The sequence below is a fragment of the Balaenoptera musculus genome, chromosome 11 (genome assembly GCF_009873245.2).
Source record: "Balaenoptera musculus isolate JJ_BM4_2016_0621 chromosome 11, mBalMus1.pri.v3, whole genome shotgun sequence".
Taxonomy (NCBI): domain Eukaryota; kingdom Metazoa; phylum Chordata; class Mammalia; order Artiodactyla; family Balaenopteridae; genus Balaenoptera; species Balaenoptera musculus.
In genome coordinates, this window is record NC_045795.1 from 79,456,859 (window position 1) to 79,483,892 (window position 27,034).

A 27,034-nucleotide genomic window follows, 5' to 3' on the forward strand; every position below is an offset into this window, starting at 1 on the left:
ACCAAAGCCATGTCTGACCTGGTCTCCTGGGCCCCTTGCTGCGAAGGGGTGTGTGTGGTGGTGATGGTGGCAATCTTCTCCGCATTGGTCAGCAAAGTGGCATTCGAAGACTCTGCAGGGTAAGACAGAGCATCAGGAAATGAAGGCCCCAGAGAAGACACTGTCACACCAGGAGGTGTGCAGAAGCCTCACCTGTGAATTCTATCTGCTGCTTCTCCGTCACCGACTTCAAACAGTTTTGAACTGAATTCTCAACAAGAGTTTAAAGGACCATTCTAAGATCTTCTATGATGTGAGCCACGTACACCCCCATTACCCTCCTCCCAATCAGACATCTCCGCAAATGAAATAAAGAGTTTACCCAAGAAAATGGTACTTTAAAATTGTAGCCAAGGTAGGTGCCTCTCACTCTTCCCCCATCACTTATAAAGGGCAGTCCCATCAAATCATGGCACCATACCAGAATTATTTCCCATAATTCTACAGGCTGATAATGTCTCTGCTAATGTTCCCTGCAATTTATCAGCGATCTTTAGTGAGTCTGCTTGATTTTCTCATGTGACTATTAAAATCAAAAGTGCGTTAACATCTTGTTAAACACACACGCAGATAACATCTACTTTCTTCCCCAAAGCTTTTAATGAAGCACAACTAAAATGTGGGAATTCTTGTGAGACCTTGCCTAGATTCACTCATGAAGAGTTAATTTTAAAACCTGCATTAGTTAGAGCTGGAGTTTATAAATCTAAGTTGTACAGATCAGGAAGCCACCCTAATGTAATGAATATGATTATATTCTTATGAAAACTGCCTTTCTTCTCCACTAAACACATTCATAAGCAACTTCATTAATCTCTGGGAGGTTGGAGACCCAGAATTTGAAAACGCTCATGAACATGCCTATAGATTGCAAACCAACATGTATATATGAAAATATAATCATTCACATTGTAACAGTTATATGTTCTATTACTAATTATTTCTCCCTTAAGGTCAAGGCAGATAGTAAGCGACTATGAGCAAGTTACACTATTAATATTTATTTTTAGGTTGACTCTTTGGAACTTGGCACACGTTTTCTAATCAAGAAAATGCTAAATGTGGTGGTGAAGTTCTTAGACTAGCCTATAAATGCCCATTTAATTCACAGTGTGCTGTGAAGTCTAGAAGTGTCTAGGAGTCCTGTGGTTCACAGTAGGCGCTCCAGTGTTTGTGGAATACATGTATCTACCCATCATGTATAACCAAGTTTCTATGGACATCTCACTAATCCCAATTTTTTGGGATTTTACTTTCCTAAAGTAAAATCCCAAAAAATCTTCCATTTTTACTTTCCTAAAATACTACTTCCATTTTACTTTCCTAAAAATACTACTCAGATTAGGTCTCACTTCCTGTTATTTTATTTTCATTACACATAGGCGTTAAAAGCAAGGGCTGGAGATCAGACCCAGGTTCAAATTCCTTTGTCCCCCACTCATTAGCTGTGTGCCTTGTTTTCCTCATCTGATAGAAGGGGATGATGACAATAATTCCCTTTTCTTGGGTAAAAATATATGAAATGTTTAGCACAGTACCTGACATGTAGTAAGCACTCAATACACACTGACTGTAGCTGTGGCCCTTGCTACTACTTCTACTTTGTATTTATTACTGTGGTAACGTGTATAAGTTACTTAAACTCTCTGCAAAATTAGAAAGTTGAAATACGATTTTAACAGTTTCTATTCCAGCTCTAAAGATTATGATCTGGATAGCGAAGGCGCAAGATTAGTAAGAAAATGTAACTAGATCAGGTGAACTAAAATGTGAATCCAGTTCATGCTTTAGGATGATGTCTCCCACAGAATTTGTTTTACCAAATGTTGCTCCAGATTCTGAGGGAACAGTAATCTGTGGTCAAATAGGGTGAAAAATCGTGGGTGAAACAGAGAGAAATGTTTCTGTGTGTCTGTGTTTTGTTTCTCCTGTGGACCCTTAACTGTGCCAATACGCTTTGTGACCCTCCAAGGTGGGGAGGTGGTACTTCTTAAGCTTGTCAGGCATAATAGTTACAAGGTCAGATTCTAGAGTCAGACTACCTGGCTTTGCAACCCAAACTATGCAACTTACTGGCTGGGACTTGAAGCAAAGTTACTTAAACTTTCTATGCCTCAGTTTCCTCATCTACACATACAGCGTAACAGAAATATCTAAGAACACTGGTGCAAAGATTACCTGGGAGGAAAGTGTTTGGGCTCGTGCCTGCCACATAAAAACTGCTCAAAAAATGATGAGCATCTTTTTTTATGGGTGGCATGTATTTATTACTGTTATCACAATATTGAGTATATTATTAGTCCATTTTTATGACTGCAGTTAAGCGGCCACAACCAGGCGATAAATCTAAGTGGTATTTCATAAAGTCTGCCTGCTGTGTCCGTACAAAGGACTAGGAGACAGCACAGCCTGTCAAAGTGATTTGCCAGAAGTTTCATAAACATGTGTATTTTAAAAAACTTCATATTGCTCATTGTAATTAATTTATGGAGACTCTCTGGGAAATCACAAGATTGCTAGGGCCATGGGGAAATCATCATCAGGATACCAAAAAGAACGTTTCCTTGTAATTAAAGTGATTATAATTACTGAATTGTGCAGAGGTTCCCCTTTAGAGTTCTTGGGTGTTTTGCTTTTTTTTTTAAAGCTTAAAATCAGTAAGATTTATTTATTTATTTATTGTTTGTTGGCTGTGCCGGGTCTCAGTTCTGGCATGTGGGATCTAGTTCCCTGACCAGGGATTGAACCTGGGCCCCCTGCATTGGGAGCCCAGAGCCTTAGCCATTGGACCACCAGGGAAGTCCCTCTTGGTGTTTTCGGTAGCCAGAGTTTTTCTAGGCAGGGCAGATCCCATTTTCAAACCATTTTAATACTTATGCCATTTTCAAGGTTTGAATGAGATATAATAGATAATCATCAACATACATATAAATAGAATTCTTTTTATTAATTTTCCTTCCATCATTCCTTTGCTACTTTTCCACATATTATATGCAAGTCTGTTTTGGAATGAAGCTTAATTTTTAAGCATTTCAAAAATTAAAACCTTTAATATGCAAACGCCTAGCTGAGCCCACTGAATTTTTCTCCTTTTGCTTGTTTTCCTTAATCTATGAACAACCACCATATCTCGATTGTTTCCAACACGCCAAGCACTGTGTTAGGTGCATTATCACATGTACTATTTCATTTCATCCTCACAACTCAATGAAATAGGTGCAATTAATTACCCCCACTTTATAGATGGAGACACTGAGGCTTAGAATAAGTAGGCAACATGTCCAAGGTCTTCCAGAGAGCAAGTGGAGGCAATGGGAATTAAACCAAGGGCCTGCCTGATAGTTAACTTTTAGTTTCATTCTGTTTACAAGGGAATTATGCACTGGTATCAAGGAAATCGTATCGGATTGGTACATTCCCTTCAAATAAGCAAGTACTTTTACCTTCCTGTATAAGTACCACCAAATTCACTAAGCAGTATCACAGATTAATTAAGATACAAAATACTCTGGTTTTGACTTCTACATTTCCTGGGCCATCTCCGAGCACTAAAATAACTTTTAGTATACCCTAGATTTCCAGGATGCTTTTTAAAATATCTATTAATATAAACATATGTTTTTAAATGACCTTTTACGTCTTCATTTAGAATTAAATCAAGATAGTATGTGCTGAAATTCTCTCCAGCTTTTTAAAATACAGAGATGAAGCCCATTCTCACAAATTTATATCTCTATCCCAAAGCAAAATTTGCCCCATATAATAGAAAAAATATAAAAGAAGGGCTTGATATAAGAGTATACCCTAGAGGCAGTTTTATAAAGGGGTGTCAAGGTATTTGACTTTTAAAACTCCAAGGCAGATAGATGGAGAGATTGGCTGTTTTCATGATAAATTCCAAAAAGTGCCCTACATCCTTTCTTAAACAGTGTTTACACCTGGCTTTAGCTCTCCCAGAGGAATGAAAATGGATATTACTACACTTTCCACAGCAATCGTGTATCAAGACGAGCATATCATAGCTCTCAAGGCACCGTCACGGTGCCATGTTAAATCAGGGCACTAACTTCTGACAGGAGCGCCGCCTATCTTGGGTTTCAAGTTATCTCCGTGACAAGTGATTACAATTCCAACCTTGCTCCCATGTTAATATCCTTAGCCATCATTATGGAATCCACATTACAAGGCCAAGCAAATCGACAACGGATACAATCATTCCTTTCATAAATATTTTAATGCATAAACACGTATGTAATAAATATCTGAAGGGAGCATTTGAAAATTTAAATCCCATAAATATATGAAAAGTTTTGGGAGACTTTTAAAATGTATATGGTGGAAACCCTGCTCTTCTTGCCCGAGTACATGCTAGCTATCATATCCACAGAGCTTTCTATTAAGATAATTAAACTCTTTTAGGCCTTTGCCAAGGAAACAGCACTATCTATGTTGCCAAGCCCTATTACCTATACAAGCAAATACTTTAAATCAGAGAGATGTGAAGTACAAAAACAGATACATGTATATGCATAACCGAATCACTTTTGCTGTACACCTGAAACTAACACAACACTGTTAATCAGCTATACTCCAATAAAAAATAAAAATTAAAAAAAATTTAAAAAGACTTCAGGAGAAAAAACACTACATTTAAATAATATATTTTTATTTTTATTCTTTCTTTCTTCCTTTTATTTGGCCGCGCCAGGCGGCACGTGGGATCTTAGTTTCCCCAACCAGGGACCTAACCCGAGCCCCCTGCAGTGAAGCGTGGAGTCTTAACCACTGGACCACCAGGGAAGTCCCTAAATAATATATTTTAAGCTCATAAATATTTTCATTGCCTTGAACTCGATTCAAGCTGATGATTTTCCATGTCAGCCTGGCTCAGTCAGGTCCGTTCTGTCTGATTAGAGTGTCACTCACAGTCTGACTGTGAAGTCAGACTTCACAGGTGTTTCTTCTATATAACACAAGTGGTAGGAAGTATGTGTGGTGTAACTAGTCAAAAATCAAGTTCAAATTCAGTATGTTCAGCCATTCTGTGGGCCTTCCTGTGTTGCCATGATCAATTTCCTATCCCTTGTCCATCTCTCATAGGAGAAGAGGCTCTGCCCCCACTTCATCTCCTATCCTGGTCCCAGAGGTAGTAAAAGCAGAGACAGTGAGAACTCTGAGCCAGGCCTGTCCTAGAACTGTGAAGGCAGGACTTCGAACAACACAATAGTGCCAAATCAAGGGGGTCATGTTTCAAAGCTTTTGTTGGAGCCAGAAAGGTGAGAAGGAAACAAGAGAGGGACAGTGAGGGAAACTACTTAGAGAGAAGTGAAGCTGGAGAATCAGGTGACTGATGACAAGAAAAAAGAACACAAGCATGGGACTCCCGTGGCGGTCCAGTGGTTAAGACTCCGCACTTCCATTGCAGGGGGCACGGGTTCGATCCCTGGCCGGGGAACTAAGATCCCACATGCCGTGCAGTGTGGCAAAAAAAAAAAAGAACAAGCAGCATGAGCTAGATAAGGCAGTGGATGGGGAGTGGGTTCTAAGCACTGCCCAACCAATGGTGCATCTTCCTTTTATTTTTCTTAAATTTGATCATTTTTTAATTTAGAAAACTAAAACAATTTGTAGTAAGAAATCAAAATAATGGTTACAATGCCTTATGTAAAACAGAGGGAAAGTATATAATAAAGTCATTTGGGGACTAATGCCAGGTATAGTTTAATCCTTTAAACCGTATATTAATATTTTGGTTGTGAATTTCATTTGGGGACATTCTCGGTCATTAAGTATATGCACATCTCTCCTTAATTCATGACTCCATTAATGGTAGATAGGTGATCTCTTAGAGGCATCTTTGGATACATATTTTGCAAATATTTATCCTGAGTCGAAATAAGATTCACATGACAGGATAAAGTCAGAGAACACAAATATTAAATGACAGTTTGAAAATGATGACTTCAGTCAGTTCAATCCTTGTCACACCTTTGACTTGAATGTCTGATAAAAATAAACCTCAAGAACTTAAAATTGTTAAAATTGCTCAACCATATTGTGACATTTCAAGACTACCTTGCTTTGTAAGTTTCTCTTTGACGAACTGTGCAAAGAAAGGATGAGTTAGTCTTCTTCAACTCAGTAATGGACAAGAAACTGTAGCCCAGAAACTCATATAAAGTGTTTAGCCTGATCTCCTCCAAGTTTGGTCTGCTTTTCTCCTGTATGACTCATAAGAGAGCCTCTTTGTGAAGTGCCTCCTTGGGTTTCTGAGAACAGTACCTTGGACAAGATGGATTTCTAAGAGCTCCAAAGCCACTCTAATGAAGAACTTCAGTCTCCTTGTGAGGATCATGGAACAAAATGCCTCTGGGCTACTGGATCCATTAAATATTAGAGTGAGAGACTGAAGGAGATCAGAGGTCCCTAACATGGAGAGAAGGCCTTCCTTTTACCTTACAATCTACCATGTCCAACACACTTTCACGGAGAGGAGGTGGATCCAGCATGATTTTCTCTTCATCAGATTGTAATGGTCACTCTCTCTCTTCTAGGTTTTTGCAAAATCCTTCTGGATTGCTCCAGCATCTCTCCATCTCTCCAGAAATCTAACTCCCCTGCCTTCACTCTAATTTCCAAGATGGCAACTTTTGGCCCCATTTAAAAGATGAGCGTTACAAACCCACCCTCTGGCTGCCAGGCTTGATTCCCTTTACCTGGACTTTGAAAATTACAAAGTAATTGGTGAAGAGTTTTATTACCATGGTGATGAATTCCTGAAATATCATGGAATGAAATCACATCCTCAGCAACACATCATTCCTTAACTACACTGTATCAACTGTAATGTTTACTTACTTTCTTCTAACCAAGATGGCCTATGATATGCCTGTCTGAATTCTACACTGTTGAAGGACTGAAGTTTTAAAAAATGTCTTTTTATTGACAACTGTTATTGGATAATCTATCTTGCTTTCTATTTTTTGGTGTTCAGGTTCTCCAAAAATACTCTCCCTTGCAGAACATTAAATTAAGTCAACAAGTACGTGCACAGGCGTATAAGTTGCTTCTGCATATTTACATCTTTCCCGATTGTGAACTCTTTTTCCAAGCCCTTCCCTTAAGGAGCACTTTCTTTCCTTCCTTCTTTTGGAAATTCTCATTCCCACATTAAGACTGACCAACATAGACCCAGCAAGTCAATTCCTGTGTCTCTTTCTTTTGGATTAATTTTTTTTTTTCACCTCTCTGAATTTTATTTTCCCATGTATAAGTTAAAAAGAAAACAGCTTCTTTGGGGGTTATCATGACTTAATTTTTTTGAAATCTCTCCACAGCATGGAGATAAATGTATCTGAATTTATACACTACATTAGGCTCTCTCAACCACTTGTCACCGAATTTTTCTGGCCTCCTTCATCCTTTCCATTAGGAACCTATGTTCTATCATCTTGTGATCACTTTCCTAAATTATAATAGGTTTCCAGAGTGGTGAATTGGTAGAATGGACTCTAGACCAGATGGTAAATTACTAACCATGCATTTGAGGCAGGCTGAAATAGACCATCGTTCAAGGAGCTATTTTTTCCTCTACATTTGGTATGGGGTATTTTTGGCACAGAGGAACTTCTCTGTTCTTAGAACCAACGATGTTCAAATATTTATTGTTTGGTTTTAGATTTTCTTCTTCTGAAAGGCAGTCTACAGCACTTGAGTTTTAAACTAATATGGCTCACTTTCTAGCAATTAGTATATAAAAATGTTGATCTGGTGAATTACTTTCAGATAAAATCTCTGATTTTCTTATTTTATAGATCAGTGGCAGAGAGTTTTAACACAGTTCCCCCATAAATCACAGTTTCCTCTTGAGAAACACTCACTGACTTTTAGAATATATTTTATTTTATAACATATGTAGCAAGAATGAAAAAAAAAAAGACACTGAAACATTCTAGGACAACTATCACTTCTTTCCCAAGGGCAAAGTCTGCTTAGAAGGAAGTCAATATACAGGACTTAATTCTCTGAAGGATCTATACTTACTGACATTAGCGTATCAACTTCATTTTTATTAAATACGAATAATAAAATGAGTATTGACACTTTTTGCTGGATAATCTTTGACAGTGGGGGCTGCCCCACGTACTGTAGGAGGTTTAGAAGCATCCCTGGTCTCTACCCACTAGAGGCCATTAGCGCCCACTACAGACAATGCCAAATGTCCCCCCAAGGGACAGAATCACCACTGTTACAAAAGAACCAAAGATTTGAATTGAACCAATCAAACAAATAAACAAGAACAGGCCTAGTTTAATGGAGGCCTGTTAAAATATCAAAAACACAGAGATTTTATTTTTTTTTATCCACAGGCAAAAATTAGGGACAAACCACATAGGCACAAATCCTAATAACCTCCCATTAAATAAAAAACTTTGATACATTCACTTATTCAGAGTGAAAAAAAAAAAAAAAAAAGAGCACTGGCTCTGCATTGTCCTTACATAAGTTTTGTGATGTCACCATACTACGCATTCAGATTTTAGTCATCGTTTTAAGAAAAAAATCTTTAATAATTGCCAGGTAGAATATCAGGTGAGCTTCACCACCTGTACTCAAACTCTTCTGCTGTTTTAAAGACAAGGGCACCAAAGCCAAAATAAATCGGAGAAAGTTAAAGATTTTCTGAAATGTTTATCTCTGTAGCAAGACAGGGTCCCAGGGCTAGAGGATGAAGTCAAGAGGGTGATGTAAGATTTAGTAACAGTGGCTCATGTTTGCTTGATGGGTATGTTCAGTTAGACATGGATAAGGCTGCCTCTAAGTCAAAACTATTCAATGACATGAACACTAATGATAGAGACAGAGCTAGAGAGAGAGACACACACAATAGGTATACTTTACCATCCCCGGGAATGATGCGCAGGGTAACTGTGTTTCCCGCTTCCTTGATGAGGTTGACAATGTCGGAATGGGACTTGTTGGTGATGGAACATCCATTTACCGCCAAGATCCGGTCTCCTACTTTCAGCTTGCCACATCGGTCAGCAGGGCTCCCCTCAATAATCCGACCTATTTTGTGAGGCATGGCCACACATGCATTGCCTGCTTTGATAGTCAGTTTTAATTTTTTTTTTTTAAGTTACGTGGGAATAGAGTGAAGGGAGGAGAAAAAGGGTTGAGAAGGGAAAGAGAAGGTTAAGTGTTAATTAATTAAAGCATTAAGCAAATGTTATTAAAGGAGAACTCTGTGCCGGGGGTCAAAACATTGGCAAAGTTCCGGGCGTTTGTTTAAGAAGTTACAGCCCTGAAAAATGATAGTTCGTTGCTGCAGTCCTTTCCCGATTCAAAACAAGGGGGGACCCCAAGCTTCCCTCCTTTGATCAGTGGCAAAATTTGGGATCTTTAGCAACTTCCAAAGATTCTCAAGAGCCCCAAAAATAACTTGCCGTGGGCTTATTTGGGGACTGCAAACGTGAAACCCAGAGCTGCGAGGGAGGCTTTTGCGCGTTCTGTGTTCATGTCACATCATTTTCGCCAGGTGTTGCTTACGCTTCTGCCAATGTTTTGTTCTTTCTCCATTTAGAAAAAATAATCACTGGGCGTCTGGTGAGGCCTAAGAGTCTAGTGCCAAAAATCCAATCTGAAAATGCCTAATAGACGAACACTTAGACTTCCTGCCTTCTATCCAGAATGATGAAAGGTTTAGCAAAAGGGCATAATCACGAGATGAGCCAAGAAAGCACCCAACCTTGACACGTATTTTTCCTTTTATGACCTTTGCTCAATCAGCCTCTCTCATGTGCTTTCAGAGAAGGGCCCAAATGGCTCATTAGCTCTGAAATCCTCCTTGTTCCTCATAAAAATCCCCTCAAAGGAATAAGAAAATCTAGTACATACTCAGGCTGAGAACAGTGAACCAAAGCTAGGTTCAAATCATTCCTCAACCCTTTTCCTTTAATCATTTCCTTTGTCCTGATCAGTTACTACACAGCTACGATAGGAAAAACCAGGAAAAGTGCATTTGAAGAAGAAGGTTTACTGTGTGCTCTGAGGCATTTCATGTCACAACCAAGAGCGTTGGTAACTTTTAAAGAGAGGTGGAAAATTGGCTTTGACGCCTGACACAGGGCTTCCAGATAATCGCATACTGAGTTTCAAACTTTCTTAGGCATATTCACTGATTTTGAGACTTTGTCTTTCTGGGGACTGTAAAGATAGTTGTATACTTGAGCCACTGTGGGAAAAGGTGACAAAACTAACATGGAAGATGTTGAAACTAACTGAGAGAGCTCTTCCATCCTAATTTAGAGCTTAAGGATAAAATGTGTGGGAAAATGAGCTACAATTCCTTTCAATTTCAGCATATTTGCCTGAGTCTGTATCACGGGATGTAAGGTCAAGGTCAAAGAATTTTTCAAAAGGTAGTTAAACAGTCTTCTGGAACAAGCAACAAACAGGTGTGGTGGAAAGCCTCCATACTCAAATTCAAGGTCTCGATTAAATTTAGCCCATCTCCAAGGACAAGTCCCACGGGAAAGGTATCATACAGCAGGTGGGAGGAAAGCTCTGCATAGCTCAGAAGTCTCATGCAAGGTATTAGGGAAAGTTTAATTTGTTCATTGTAAGAGCCAGAGGAAAGCAATCAAAGGCCAAACTGTGGGTGAAGTCATTCAATATTCGTTAAATAACACAGACATATCTGCCATTTCATTCTAGAAAGGGAAACTGAGAACTCTGAAATCCTGAGAACATCACAGGGTACATGGGGACAAACTGTAGATCTAAACAAAATAACTTGAGATTTCTTTTCCCCCCTGCCTTTCTTTTTAAATTAAGCAGAAAAGTCTCCAAAACTAATTGAAAAACAAACCAAAAAACAACCTTGCCTTGAGGTCAAGTCACCCACCACCCGTGACATGCTGTGATAATGTTATTAATGGAGCTCACAGAAGCACTGTTAGTAACGGGTGTTTGTTTCGGCAGCCACACATGCATGGACCCGGCTTAACTCACTGTCTCCTAATGAACGCACCTGCTAAATGGCTTTAGCAGGAAGCAATGTACCAAGACTAAATGGAGGCAAAGGGAGTTGTACCGGAGCAGAAAGCTAACGGGAGGGAGCACCTAGCTGATGTTAGCCAACAAGCAACCTGGGCCACGGGTCCTCAGACTCCTTGCGGGTAAGTCATTTGGAAACAGAGGTGAAGTACATTTCAAAGCCTGCACAGCCCTTCCTTGTCTCCCATCATATTTCAGATTAATTAACAAATGTGCTTGGGGAAAATAACAAATGATGTTTTATTTAGTGAAGAAGGTGATCATTTTTGGAGTACATACTTATAATCCATCCTAATAGGAAACAGATTCATAGATTCCTAGTTCCTGGAATCACCTGGCTTCCTATTTGTCTCAGCTATTGCACCCAGCAGAGAGTTAACCTTCTGAGAGGGTGACAACCGTGTTTCTCTATACTCTGCTGACACCCCCAACATCTGGATGAGACAGGACGATCATCCCTGCTAGAGTTCAAGGGCAGTGAAGACAAACGGCTCCGAACTCAGATTTTAATTAGATTCTTAACCGGGCAACAGTAAACATATTATTTTAAATTAAAAATTTAAAATTTCAGACAGGGATAGAGTAGAGAAAGGACAAGATGAAGGGGCATTTCATATATATTTTTACTCCTTACACCTGTTTTTCTCCCCAGGCATTTATTTCTACAACCATATGCTTCTTTTAAAAACTCCCTACACCGGGACTTCCCTGGGGGTGCAGTGGTTAAGAATCCGCCTGCCAATGCAGGGGACACGGGTTCGAGCCCTGGTCCGGGAAGATCCCACATGCCGCAGAGCAACTAAGCCCGTGCGCCACAACTACTGAAGCCAGCTCTCCACAACTACTGAAGCCCGTGCGCCTAGAGCCCGTGCTCCGCAACAAGAGAAGCCACGGCAGTGAGAAGCCCGTGCACCGCAACGAAGAGTAGCCCCCGCTCGCTGCAACTAGAGGAAGTTGCGCGCAGCAACGAAGACCCAACGCAGCCAAAAATAAATAAATAAATAAATTTATTAAAAAACAAAAACAAACAAACAAAAAAAACCACTCAGACCTTCTGAGGCAACTGCTATGATTGATACCCTGCTCAGGACCTTGCAAACAGCTTTCTCCGGCAAGAATTTCTCACACTCTATCCTGTCAAGGGGCTGCTTTGCAAATTTCACCTATGCGTGAAATTGTCTGCCTGTGAACACGCAATCAGGATGGAAGCTGAAGGGTTAAAAACAAAAAATCTCAGCCTTCAGGAGGGGAAAAGCCACCCAATTAACTCCATCCTCAATTAAGGCTTTCATTATCTGAAGCAGAAAGCATGAAAAGCATTTCTGTTAATGAGATTTTGGCTGTCTTTTACTTGCCATAGAACAGTCCCAGGCATCCCAGGAAACACTGGGGAGAAGTGACCGCACTCACCGAATGTCGTCCCTGCCTCAGGCCTGCTCACCGACGACACGATGACGAAGCCGAAGCCCTCGTTCTCCCCGCGCCGGATCTCCACGTCGTAGGGCTGGACCACGGTGCTCACTACGCCGCTGCCGCCACCGCCGCCGCTGCCAATGCCGCTGGTGCTGCCGCTGCCGGAGCTCACCGTGTTCAGGGAGTTCTGGCTGCCCTGCGGGGTGCGCTTCTCCTCGGTCAGTGAGGCCGGCTGGTTGCTACTGTGATGGGAGGAGGCTGGCGAGGGCACCTCGTTCTCTGTTTTGGAGGCTGTGCAAGAGATGCACCTCTCAGTTACCTGCCTTTGCGAGAAACGTGCTCTGCCTGCCACCCCTTCCTCCTTCCCCCAAGACTCCGCAATGAAATCAAGAGAGTGACAGCTACGACAGCAGCTGGCCTCACAGAACTGAGATACAGGAATTGAAAACAGCTCATAGAAAAACACCAAAGGGGACACCCCAATTCTGTATCATTTACAGCATACTGTATCTCAACATCTGCATACAGACTCAAATTTGCAGCAAGATCGGCCCACTCTGAAATATTTCCCAGTTCACAAATCAAAAAACAACCCTTGGACATTATGATGAGTGAAATGAGTCAGACAAAGAAAGACAAATACTGTATAAGATCACTTATCTGTGGAATCTAAAAAATACAACCAACTAGTGTATATAGCAAAAAAGAAGCAGTCTCACAGATATAGAGAACAAACTAGAGATTACCAGTGGGGAGAAGATGGGGGGGTGGAGCAATATAGGGGTAGGGGATTAAGAGGTACAAATTATTAGGTATAAAATAAGCTACAAGGATATATTGCACGACACTGGAATATAGCCAATATTTTATAATAACTATAAATGGAGTACAACCTTTAAAAATTGTGAATCACTGCATTGTACACCTATAACTTACATAATATTGTACAGCAACTAGACTTCAATGAAACAAACAAACAAAAACGACCCATTGAAGGAAGCATAGGTGTGGCCCACAGCAAGGATGACTACCATTTTTGCCTCAGAGACACGCCCTTCGCTGCACTCAAATTGTCATTACCCTCAAGTCACATTCTGCTCAGATTTGCAAACAGTTTTGCTTTGCTTTTTCCATCACCGGAGACATGGTAAGTTGACAGTACCATTAAGATTTCCCTACTGTGGGATTCCTGACAACACCTGTCAGAGGTATACTTAGCTTCTCTTCCTCGCTTCCAGATGTCAATGATCTACTCTGATCACACAACTGGATATATTAGCCTCCCTCAGAATTCGTTTTATCAAATTTCAGTTTTATTGCTTTCTCAAGTGACAGGGTAAAGCACTCCTAAATAGCCACAGTAGTAGGCGGGACCGACTTAGCTTTCATGCCGAAAGCAAAATAGGTGTTCAGGTTTTCGATAGGACTACTAAATTTATTCCCCAAAGCACCTCCTTTCACAGATTTCATTTTTATTGTTATAAAATATACAGAACCTAAAACTTATTATTTTAACCATTTTAGGTGTATAGTTCAGTGGCATTAAGCACAGAAACACTGTTGTGCAACCATCCCCACCATCCAATCTCCAGAACGCTTTCATTTTCCAGAACTGAAATTCTGTGCCCATTAAACACTAACTAATCACTCTCCCCTCCCCAGCCCCTGGTACGGCCACCATTCTACATTCTGTCTCTGTGACTTCACTACTCTAGGTACCTCATGGAAGTGGAAGCATATAATATTTGTCCTTTTTTTGACTGGCTTATTTCACTTAGCCTTATGTCTTTTCAAAGATTTAACATGCCTTTAACCCAGAGCCTAAAAACCCCAATATTTAAGATCTAAAAAATAAATATGAAACAAACAAAAATCACATGGCTCTACTATTTTTATTTGGACCAGTGAAGTCAGAAAGTTTTCATCTCATCTCAAAAGCCATTTCTGATTGCTGCTACTGGTTGCATGGGATACTACGTTAAGATCCTGAGGCCATAAATGAGCTCTAGGGACATAAGTGATTAACACTCTTTTCGTGGCTGCAACAGGTAGGGCTCTCACACTGGAATCTGATATCTTAATTCTTTTGTAATTAATTATACACCATTTAAATGAGCTCTATGAGTTTGTTTTTTTTTTTTTTTTTGGCCGTGCCATGAGGCATGTGGGATCTTAGTTCCCCGACCAGGGATCGAACCCATGTCGCCTGCAATGGAAGCGAGGAGTCTCAACCACTGGACTGCCAGGGAAGTCCCTATGAGTTATTTTTTTGGTTTGTTTTTAAAACAAGATGCCAGTTGACTTTATCTGATAAACAGGTGTTTCACTAGTATTACAGCTATGGAGAATTCCTAATATTTCATGTCATCCTTCTTCAGTAATTCAACTGATACCACATGGAATCTGCCTCTTCTGCATTCTGGGTTCTGTCTTGAATACCTGGAGGCAGGGGCTGCAGGCAAAGATGGTGAATGAATGGGAAGGGTAGACACTTACCCAATACTGCCTCGAAATGGCAGATTCTGATACCGAAGTGAACCACGATGCCCAAGGATGGCAAGAAGGGAAGGCTAAACTCAGCAGACAGTTGGAGGAAGGAGGGAATTTCTGAGGGTTTTACAGATAAGGTTATCTTTGAGTTGGGCCTGGAAGGATGTATATGAATTTGAGTTGCAGGAGGAAGGACTCAAACATGACCTAGAACTGGCCAACTCTACAACTTGCTTATAGAGAAAAATGTAAACATTAAAATAGTTTAATACATATGACTGTCAACAGCAGAGCAGCTTTTTTATGAGCTTATTTGGCAGCGCAAACCTAATTTTTGCTCTCTTAATTTGAAGCTACAATTCTCCTAACCTCTTTTGTTGAGAATTCTCATCAAGTGAAGAGAATGACTAAGTTCTGTTTAGCAAGGGGATGGAGGGAGGTAACACATCTACTCAACTAGGCTTCTTCTAAAAGCCTTTGTGGAACGTGTACGGATGGCACATTAAAGTGCTTTTGAGTGACACTAGTTTTGCAGGGGTCCATCTGGAAATTCTGAGCTTAATCACATTTACAAACATTTGCTAAAATACATGCTTGAGGAGGCAGGCACAGGAAAGGGGCCTCTTCTGTGCATAAAGTGACAAGGCACTGTCTAAAGGGATGAATGAAAAACATACCCGCAAACACCACTTTACGCCGTACTGTGAGATTGACGTGGCCTTGCTTGGCGGCTTGTTGCATAAGCTGGACCACAAGCTGGTGTGATTTACCAATGACTGGTGTCCCATCCACACAGATTAATTCATCCCCAGACCTCAGGCGGCCGTCTGTATCAGCAGCACCCAGTGGTACGATGTGACCGATATAAATCTGTTGAGTAATTGGATGATGGATGAAACACTGACCTTTTGGTTTACTATTACAGGCACACCTCGGGGATATTGCAGGTTCGGTTTCAGACCACCGCAATAAAGCTAATGTCACCAAAAAACAAGTGACATGAATTTTTTGGTTTCCCAGTGCACATAAAAGTTATGTTTACACTATACTGTAGTCTTAAGTATGCAATAGCATTATGTCTAAAAAAAAAGTACATACCTTAATTTAAAAAATACTTTATTGTTAAAAAATGCTAACCATCATCTGACAATGTAGGGCTGCCATCAAACTTCAATTTGCAAAAAAATGTAACATCTGTAAAGCGCAATAAAACGAGGTTTGCCTGTAAAACGACGGCCTTCACAATCTCTGAGAACAATTCAATTCATTCATTCATGTCTGCATCCATGCCACAAACCCTTATTGAGTGCCCACTGGGTACCAGGTGCTGTGCTAGGTGGTACAATAATTCTTAAATGGAAAAAATAACTTTTTCTTGTTTAGTACCTTGACATTTATCTGTGGTTTGCTGACTCATTGTTTTTTCCCCTTTGCAAAAATAAATCATTTTACTCCCTTCATGGGCAAAACTTTTTCCCCTTTTCTATCCACCTAAGAGGCAGGCCTCTGTTCAGAAAACTCTACTAATTATAATAGTAATACTACTTTGCTTTAAAGGTCAGCATGTGCCTAGCAAAAGGGAATGCATGATAAATGCTGTTAAATGAAGGGATGAATCAAGCAAAGTCTGGTTGGGCATCCCTATTTTCATAGTCTATCGCACCTGCATGCAGAGCAGGTCTTTATATTTAGTGTCTTGCTGTTGTTATATTAACCATTCATTAAACTTTAGCTAAAATATTTGTGCCTTTCTTGCCTTCTCTCTAGATAATGAGGCTACAACGATCTTTACATGGCATTTATCACTTACAAAGAACTTTGACAAAAGAGTGCTTAAGAACATGGACTCTGGAATCACACCCTTTCCAGTCCCTCCCTTTACTAACTCTGTGATGCCAGGCAGGTTCATTAACCTTTCTGTGTCTTTATTTCATGATTTGAAAAATGGGGATAGATTCATAGATTTGATGGATACATGAGAAGAATGGATGTTAGAAGCCTTTAGCATAGCACCTGGCACGTAGTAAGCACTCAAGAAATAACAGCTATTTTTACTGTGATGAGGAAATGAACAATACTTATCTTTAGTTCTCTTTTCCCCTTTCAAAAGAATCCTGTGAAGTTCTCCTCAATTTATTCTAAAGATGAGGCCTGGAGAGGTTAAATGTCTCCTGATCCTTGTTCAGGGTTCTTTCTCTAATTTTGTAAAGAGCGTGGTCCTACTTTCTCTAATCTTTCATAATGCCTTGTCAGGTGCTCTCTGTCCTGGCTACGCAATATACAAAGCCAACTACCTGCTGGCAGATTTAACAGAATTGGCCAGAAGGATCAGGCCACTGTATTCTCAGTTGATGCCTATTCCTATTTTGCTTTTCGGTTCCCTTTTCTCTGATGGGGAGCTCCAGACGCTGGAACTGCCGCTTTCCACAAACACGAACACACGCTTTTTAGAAAAGATCTAGTCCCTTCTTCCTCAAGACAGAAAGAGCTCACAAAATCCAAAGAATAACCCCCAGTGCTTAAGATGAAACAGTCAGGGAATATATATATATATATAACTGAATCACTTTGCTGTACAGCAGAAATTAATACATTGTAAATCAACTATACTCCAATAAAATTTTTTTAAAAAGACGAAACAGGGGTGCACCTGGCGGGACTCAAATCTTGGTGATTTGTCACTGCTGCCAATTTGCTTTGAAGTCTTAGAAAACTGCACGGGGCGGTGCAGGCTAGGGTGGGATGGGGGGCAAGGGGCAGGGAGACAAAAGACTCACAGGTTCCCCTGGTTCATTGCCACCCAGAATCCTAAATCCAAATCCAGTCTCTTTTCTCCAGAGGAAGATGTCCTGTTCTTGATAATCTGGAACTGCAGAGAGGGATGAGGAAGAGAGAGATTATTTCTCTGATAAAACGAATCAGAGCCCTAAGGCGAACACAGTTAACAGGACCGATGCTGATGGTGTTTGAGCAGATGACAGCGTTCCAACACACACAAGCAAACAAAATAATCTGGACGGATGTAATAACAGAGGACACTGGGCGAAAGTAAGTGGTAGGAATCGTCATTGAGCCTTCAGATTTTTTTCAAAGGACTAATCACTGTTTGATAATTCCTAATCAAGCCATTATCCCTATGAAGGCTGTAGTCAGCACTCACCACTCTCCTGGGTATTGTTGCAAGGGGAATTAAATACATTAAAATCATCAGGCTCTGCACCACAAAGTGGGTGCCCATGTCTGAGGAAGGAGCTCACGCTGTCAGAGTGACCTCTGAAGTAGAGGTTGGCTCCGAGGATTTAGAAGACCTGATGTTACCAACTAGAAGAAGAAAGAAAACAGCTTGAGGTAAAAAGTGTTCTCAATTAAAAAAAAGAAAATCACTTCTTTTTCCCTTAAAATAATCAGGACTAGCAATGCCAATAATATGATCTGTTAGATCATTTTGGCCAAAAGAGTTACTCTCAAACATCCTAATATTTCCAAATTTACAAAATTTACTATGATTTCACTACTATTATGAAAAAGTAGTAAGCCTTCTATATCCTTAAGATCACTGGTGAGAACAAAATTGTCCTACATCAATGAACCATATTTCATCTCTAAAATAAGTGCTTTATTCCAGTATTTGCCTATAATATTTCACCACTATAAGTATTCATTTATTATCTAACAGCTTGATATTTTACTTTTAAAATTCAGTAATAGTCCAGGGCTTTCAAATGAAAATCTCATTTTTTTTTTTTTAAAGAAAAGTATTTTCCTTAAGAACGTGCTTACTGTACATGAGATTGTCCTATATACCACTCTGTTACTTAACTAAAGTAATAAAAAAAAGGGTTACTTCTATTTAATTCTTACTTAATATTTTAGTGTTTAAGTAGTATGTTTTACAGTCTGTAAAATGACAAATCTTTTATTTAAAGAAAAAAATATATAATTTAGTGGCCATGAATCCTAAAGGAGATTTTCAAATACTGTTCTGCAGAATTTCTGGTTTCTTTAATTCCTTGGCTTTGGGGCTGAAGGAGTGTGTATGTACTGAGAATTTAATTCCCATCTTCTCTGATTCTGTACAATGGAATAGGGAAGAAGAAGGTGGTTGTTTAGACTTCAAGCTGGCGATAGATGTCCCTTTTTCGGGACTCACCCATGAGCTTAAAATGTATGCCGAGAGAGAAGAAACTAAATGAACAGGTAAGTACCAGTCAGAGGAGTCTGAATCGAATATTCGTGCTTGAGCTGTCTTAATGCCATGCTTTCAAGGGAGCTTCTTATCCAATGATTTTTAATTATAATTGCTAAGGCTAAGCTGTAAGATGCCATGGTACATGGAGTTAGGCTACATCACAGGACACAATTCGAGAACGGTATTTTCTTCAGCATGCTAAGGTAACAATATTTTCTTTCTGTTTGAGTAGCTGGCTAAAGGGTATTTGCTGTAATAGCCTCATTGAAACAACAAATTAAATCAGGTTGAGTCTCCATCTTCGGTTCACTCAAGCAGGAGGATTATTACCAAAACAGACCACGGGTGCTTTCCAGCCAGCACTGGGTTCTTGGCAGAGTCTGCTTGAAATCTGCTGAGCCCTTCTGTGAACAAGGGAAAGACCTCTGCAGAGACCTCCAGCTCAGACCAATTTTTTCTGCAGCATCGTTTAACATAGGAACACCTGCCCATCCTACAGTGTCACCAAATGTAGCAAGTTTCTGCCTTTTATTGCTCATTTAGGAGTAAGCCACCATGGGATGGGCAATTATGGTCAACAGACTTAGGCTTATCATACAGTTTAGTCCATTGGAAAAAAATTTGTTCCTCTGAGAATTAATACACGGATGGCAAATTTATTTAAAAAGCTTCCTACTGAAAACGAAGATGCCCAATGACAGACACCAAGGATGTAGACGATGCCAATGATGAGCCTTTCGGGAAAACACACACAAACACAGACGTGTTACAAAGAACGTCTTTTGGTCCTTGAACTTGGGCATCTTGACAATTATATTCTTCTACGAACCAAATGCTATGGTCCAAATATATAACTTTGGTGATCAATCAGTACTGAAACATATTAGAGAATTATAGAATGATTTTTCTCTTCTTTGTCCTCTGCTGTCTCTTCTTCCCAAAGGCACTAAAGTTTCTAAACTATTCCCCCAAAACATTTTTTGTTCTCTTCTTTATTTCAGGCAGATTTTATTAGAATTAAGTTTTCAGGAGGCAGCAGGGTAGAACCATCTTTCTGATATTACTATCACCGCCCCCCCCCCCCTTTCTTTTTGAGACTAAATGAAGAAGAGCTAAGAAAATCTCATCCAGCTCTCTTCACTTCTAAGCCCTGGTACAGGGGACAATCAGAGCAGCTCATTTCCTTTGGTAATTCCACCAATGACCCAATAAAGCAGTCAAAAGACTTCCTTTGATAATTAGAAAAAATGGAATCACCATGTTTGCAGAGAACCCTCCTGGCGTCTCTATTACTACAAACACACAACACATTTGCAGACTTGGTTAAAACATGCCCATCACTTTTAATTTCATCTTGTCTTTGCTCTAGCCTTGCTCAATAAAAACGCCCCAAACACTTCTGTTCATGGCATCCCTCTTTCTTCCCTCCTTTTTCTGAGTTTCTTTCTAGCCCCCTAGACCAATGGGAACATCAAACAGGATGAGTAATAGTGGAGAAATGAAAGTTTTCAGCAGATCCTTACTCTGACATTCTCCAAAATTCGTGGAATTGATTTCTTTGTCTCTTTCACCCTTGCTCAATCCCGATGCAGGCGAAGGTGACATAGCTGGAATAGTAATGTCACAATTTTGCAAAGCTGAATGTATGTGCTTTCTCTTAGTTCATTTTAATTTAGTTTTGATTGATAAGGAACGTGCAGTTAAGCTTTCACAGTAAAGGTCAAGGCTGCTGTGGATTTTAAAAGACTATGGTTCGATTCTTTTTTTTTTTCCATGGTACTTTTCTTGTCAAAAAGCTAGAATTTACAACTGTACCGCTGAGAATTTCACAGAACTACCTTTACCATCTTAGACTCTTCCGATTTCATGATACCCTGAAGTACCCATTCTCTTATGACCTTGTTTGAATCATGTCATGAACTTGAGATTTGTCTAACCCCTTATTTCCTTTTGAAAAAATTTAAGCATACTTTTGTCACTGCCACATTACTGTGTTTATTTAAAATAGTATCAAGTTCCTGGTGGGATTAATTCTTGGGCTAAAACCTGTTCAGATGAATTCTAGGGCAGTTCAACCAAAATAGTCTTTTGTTTAGTGACACAAATCATCAGATCTGGCCAAGAGCTGAACAAATACACAAATAAGAACTGTCATAATAGCTCTTAAAATCTAGACGTACACCCAAGCTCCTTTAAACTATGATAAAGGAGCTGTACACCAATTCCAGATCATTAAGCATGTCTCTCTCGAGGGACAGGTGTGTGCTGGTTAAAATGACAGCTTTGTCATTTTTCTTTCCCAACTCTTTTGTGAACGGGCAAAATTTGAACTGCAAGCTTTAGATTTTGTTTCACAGTAAACACTAGTGGGTACTAGCTGCTCTTCCTGAACACTTATAAATAAGATTGCATCGATGTCATTTTTAAAAGATGTGCACAACTGACATGTTATCTAGAGAAAATACAAACAGGCAACATGGCTTTTAAAGGACTTCCATGCATGCTCTTTCTTTTTTTTTTTTTTTTAATAAATCTCGGGGTTTTTTGAATTTTATTATTTTTTTAATACAGCAGGTTCTTATTAGTTATCTATTTTATACATATTAGTGTATATATGTCAATCCCAATCTCCCAGTTCATCCCACCACCACCACCCATGCATGTTCTTAACTGAACACTTAAGCTCTTCAGAGGGATTTATTAACACATCTGTAATTCAGACTGATTCACTTGCACACTGCTGTTTTGACAGATGGCCATATCAAGAATGCTATATTTTGCACAGTATTCAGACCATGTGAAGGAACTGGATCAGAGACTTTGTTAAGAATCTTCACATTGTCCTTTACAATAAAATGAAATACGAGGAAAATATATTTTCCCAAAAAAAGGGGGATAAATTAAGGGTACAATTAAGATGCTACTGCTGACTTTAATTTTCTTGGTTTTTTTCCTGGAGTACTTTGCGCATTTTAATATGCCTTGGGGAGAGGGGCAGGGAATCACATCTAATGACGCTACATGCTTTACTTTTTCATTTTTTTCCAAAAGACAAGATAAAAAACAGCCTAAGGGAATGGCAAAAACTGATCTGGGATAAAGCCAAATACTGATTAGAAGACAAGATTGACGTAGATTCATTCATAGGTACTGTGAAAAAAAGAAAATCTGTGACAGATACTGAATAATTATCATGGAGGGAAAAGTCTCATCATTATCCTGATTTAGTGGTGAGGCAGAAATCTATGTGAATATTAACATCGGTTAGGTTGCTACAATCACTCAATTATGGAGCCTCTAATCAGCAAAAAAACCTGATTCTCATTTGTGCTGCTAGATCCTATTCCTTAGATGTTCCAGAAAGTTAAGGCCTAAACTGGCACCATTACAAATATTTCAGTCTGCCTCTCATTCAATGCTTAGAGCAGCTGGCTGTGGCAGAATTACATATTTTTCTTATTTTTTTTCTGGTGAAAACTTTTTAAAAAAATGGATTAAATACCAAATTCTGAAGAAATACTGCTTCCATCAAGGTAAAAATGGCATCTGAGCTAGAGCCTCCTATTCTTTGGGTGCATTAGAATCGTCTGTCAATCCATGAGGCCCACACCAGCACTTCAGAAACTGATTTATTTTATCACAAAAAGATTCATACATGGGAAACTCAAGTCATAAACGTGTACTCTACTGAGAAAAGCAGGGGCATAGTCAATAAAACAGTTATCTCCACATCAACTGAAGTTGGGCCATTGATTGGAGGACCTGCATGATTAAAGAGAAATGTGAAGGGAATGTGAAAATATTCCTCTTTGGAAAACATTTCTTCCCTGAAATCATTCCAAATAGTGAGAAGACACACGGAGAACGGACACCAGGTTCATGCTTAGCAACTACTGCTTACAAGGGATGTTCCAAATGGAACTTCATTTCCTCTGGCCCACAGTGAGGTGTACTCAGGGGTCTTTCTAGTCCAGGGACTAAATAAATCCTTTCTCAAGTTATCGGGCTTTTGCCAGCATAGGGAAGCCTTAGTCAAAACAGCCTACTTAATTCCACGCACTATGGTAGGAAGAAGGCAATGATGTCTCCTCCTTGAAGAGGAAAAGCACAGAGGGAGCCCTGGGTGACTTCTAAAACTTGATCATCACCAAGACTCTGGTCATGCCTCGTGCCTCCTAAGTGCTGACTTGCACCCAGCAGTGTGGGCCACTTTCCTTCTCAGGCAGGGGTGCTGCTCTCACTCCCCTGTTTGGTTTGGGTCACAGAGGAGTGGCTCCAGCCAGCAGGTAAAATGCTTCACAGCCAAGTCCAAGGGGGTGGATGGGTGGCTGCAGTGTCCCCCCCCCACCGCCCCCCGTGCCTCGGCCCTCCACAGGGCTTTGCTAAGAGAACCACAGCTGTGGCTCCAAATGAAACCTGTGCTGAGGGGGCTGGGGACCAAGAGGAAAGGCAGAATGCTTCTCTCCTCTCTTCCAGTTTTAATCTGACCCTTCAGCAAACCCGGCCTCCTCCCTCATTAATCATTCTCTCCTATCCTATGACAAAAAGGGAAAATGAAGTGCATGTTCTTCGTAGATGCTTCATCCCAACCAATCATACTCATAAGAAAAGGTCAGTAAGAGCAACAGCCAAAACAAACAAACAAACAAAAATGGCCTATTTGTATCCCCTAAGACGAAAGCATTTTAGGAACTTTGATTGGTAACAGTAAGATAAGTGAATACTGTTTAGAGTGAATAGTTTTTGGAAATCATTTCATAATAAAAAGTAAAACATTAAATGTGAAGGGATGACTCGGTTTATAACAGCCCAAAAGGTACTATGTATGACATCACTAGTTCATATTTTTCAAAAAGGTGAAGCTAAAGGAACATACTTAACCACAGTATAAATGATTAAAGCACAAACCACTCGCTACTCTTTTTTTCTTTTTAAAGGGAATGTTTAGAAAGACTGATAACGTTTAAAAAAAATTACCAGTATTCTTAAAAACCGAGACCACTAAGAAAGCATTTAATTTCTTCTCATTACTCCTGCAATCCAAACCAATCGTATTTATGTTCTATTGTACATCAGAGCTGTTTCACAAGACAGGAGCTCAGAGGAGGCCACCGTCTCCATGTAGGGAAGAATTAATGAGGCAGCAGCGCTTATCGGCCACTTCTTTTAACGGAGAGGAAAAATAAATCCATTTTACCCAGGCCCTTCATCTGACGACCATCCATGACTACCCCACCTGCCCAAACAGAAGACGTAACAGGGCCTCAGTGAATATCCAGCAGATTCTATCACTGCTCTGAGATGCTGTCACCTCCCACCTGGATTCACCTCTCTCCTGTTCACACACTGACAATCTACTCTCAGTAAGCCTCAAGAGAGAGCTGGAGCCCTGCGGCGGGGTCCAGGGAAGACAGGAGCCAGGGTGCTACTCACGTCGGTTTTCATACATGCTCCTGGACTGGGCCCAGATTTTAAAAGGATCTGGTTTTTTCTGCCCAGAGCTGTCAGTCTGATCTGGAGCCGGGGCCTCGGCGGGTGGGAACTCGGGTAGCACCTGTGTGCCGTGGCTGGGGGAGGCTGTGTGCAGGCTTCGGTGGCTGGCAGCGCTGTGCTGGGAGCTATTCTGGCTGTCTTTTCTTTCCAGTGGTTGCTGAAAGGAAGCGAGGGAGAGGGGCAAGAAGAGATGATTATTGGTTCCCTGAGCGGGTGTTTTCCATCAGCTTGTTTTTGTTCAGCACTTCCGCACACACATACATAAATTTATCAACAACGTTTTGGCTTCCACCTTCGGCTCATGCTGAATGCAGGTAAATCCCCAGGGCACTGGCAGACAGATAGAGGGGTGGGCCAGACAGAAGGACATCATGGCAAACCAGACTGCTTTCAGGGCTGGAGCAGAAAACAAATCCAGTTTTCATCACAGGTTCTCAGCTAAGTCACTGGGATCATTTATTACGAAATATACTCGTTTTAATATCTTCATTTTTAAACCAAACATGTGACACAGAATACCATGCGTGGTTTAAATGGAAAGCTAGAATATCCAGAAGAAATATGATCAGGGCTAAAAATGCTCCTTGGGACTCCACATTTTCCCTCTTTCAGTAGTAAAATACCCAACTTCTTGCTAAGGATTTACCATCAGTCCTGCTAGCCTGTAAGAAACATGGATCAGATCTTTAAAAAATCATGCCTAGCATTATGTGTGCACTTGTACTTACAAGTATATAAAAAACTATTATCTGAAGAGCTTTCAAAATTCTTAGTGAATCAATTTTGCAGACATCGCATTACACCTCTTGATCTCCTGCTACTACTGTTGGTTGAAAATCAAGATCCAACTTTATATATGGGTTGACCTCCGGGGGTCAGCCTTCTTAGATTTGCAACTTGTCCAAACTCCAAGTAGGAGTCAAAGACAAAGAATTTCATTTAAATTTCAGTAGAATAAGTAGGTTCCTGCTCCTTAAAATCTGCTCAGCAAAAGACCCTTCCCATTTTATGAGATGCTCTTTGTTGGAAGGGCCACTGAATGAACAGCAAAATCTAGTGGGAGGAAAAATACTGCATGGGAAATAAAATAATTTCAGCTCTTATTTTCTCCAATGAAAGATGTGGTAAGCCCAGGTGTTTAGTTCCCCCCATTCAAAAGAAAAATTCTGGAGTCCTGTCTCTCACACAACAGATGCCATGTCACTACACTTAACTGCTTCAGAACATTGTAAAGGGGCATCTCCGGCCTGTCTTACACATCCTGTATAGCTTATGATTTTTGAGTAGTCTATAAGATCTTTGACCTAGACATTCCAGTTCCCTAAAGTTCTTTATAGTGTCAAAATCTTGCCCTCAGTCTTGCAATCAGTCCTATCACACTGTTCTTCCTTATTCTCTCCCCCAGGTGGCCTCCGTCTTTCATTCGCATCTCCGTGGAAACTTCCAAGGTCCTGCTCATTTACTTCTCAGGGCCCTCACCTCCTTCCCCTTCCAGTCCTTGCTTTGAAATAAGCACTGAACTAAGGCCAAGGAGGACAAAAACTTCATTTTCCCTTGACTGTCCCAGATCACAGATCTGAAGATAGGTTTTAGCAAGGATTCAAAGTCGAAAATTGGGCATGTATTTCATGAAGGTAAGATAGACCCTTTAAAATTATACTTGATGTGCCTGTGGGAGAAACGTGAGGACCATATTCTAAACTAGCAAAGAGGTCTTGGGAACCACCTATATGAGGGGCTTAATTCACTCAGACTCAAGGGGACAACATACTCTGGGTGCAGAGGTCAGGAAAACACACCGGTGTTTGGACAGGGACAACCATCACCGTTACCCCACATCACCATCGTTCCCTTGTGAGGGTCAAGGGCTCCGCTCAGACTTGGATGGATCCGCCTTCCGAAGACTTGGGACACAACCTGGTTCTGCCAACTTCCAACAGAGCCCTCCCCAAAGTGAATTCGGCTCTCAGGGCCAGCTATCCCCTTTCTATTCCCTAAGAAGGTCAAAACCTGTCTTCTTGCTTCCCCTGGAGACATGCTGAAGATTTTCAGAGTCAGGAAAACATTAACGAAGGATTGTAAACATTCATGGGGATTGTAACGATTGTAACGAATACAATCCCCATTCCCTTTTGCATGAGCGTGGGAATTTGTTTTCCTCTTCACCGAGGTCTTCGTAAGGGTCTCCATTATAAACAAGCATGTGTAGTGTACACACCTCAGCATAAACAGAAAAAAAGATGGGTTCTGGCTGGGTTTCCCCCCTCTTACACTTTCCTGTACTGCCTACTTCTTATTTTTATCATGTACAGAGAATGTTCTTTATAATCAAGACCAAATGTAAAGCTGTTG

At 40.4% G+C, this 27,034-nt stretch overlaps 1 protein-coding gene across 15 annotated transcripts in view; it reads right to left on the bottom strand.

The window, feature by feature from the left end:
* Positions 1-27,034, bottom strand: part of MAGI1 (membrane associated guanylate kinase, WW and PDZ domain containing 1) — a 610,393-nt gene that overhangs the window by 10,877 nt on the left and 572,482 nt on the right. For 4 of the 15 annotated variants that reach the window (XM_036868484.1, XM_036868481.1, XM_036868493.1 and 1 more), the window contains 7 exons: positions 24,623-24,839; positions 20,713-20,796; positions 17,778-17,869; positions 15,678-15,870; positions 12,508-12,801; positions 8,941-9,141; positions 19-112 (listed from right to left, as the gene is read on the bottom strand). In XM_036868484.1, the coding sequence (XP_036724379.1) occupies positions 19-112; positions 8,941-9,141; positions 12,508-12,801; positions 15,678-15,870; positions 17,778-17,869; positions 20,713-20,796; positions 24,623-24,839 (1,175 nt within the window). Of the gene's footprint in view, positions 1-18; positions 113-8,940; positions 9,145-12,507; positions 12,802-15,677; positions 15,871-17,777; positions 17,870-20,712; positions 20,797-24,622; positions 24,840-27,034 lie in introns of all 15 variants that reach the window. The other 11 variants (XM_036868479.1, XM_036868478.1, XM_036868489.1 and 8 more) reach the window with 5 other exon arrangements.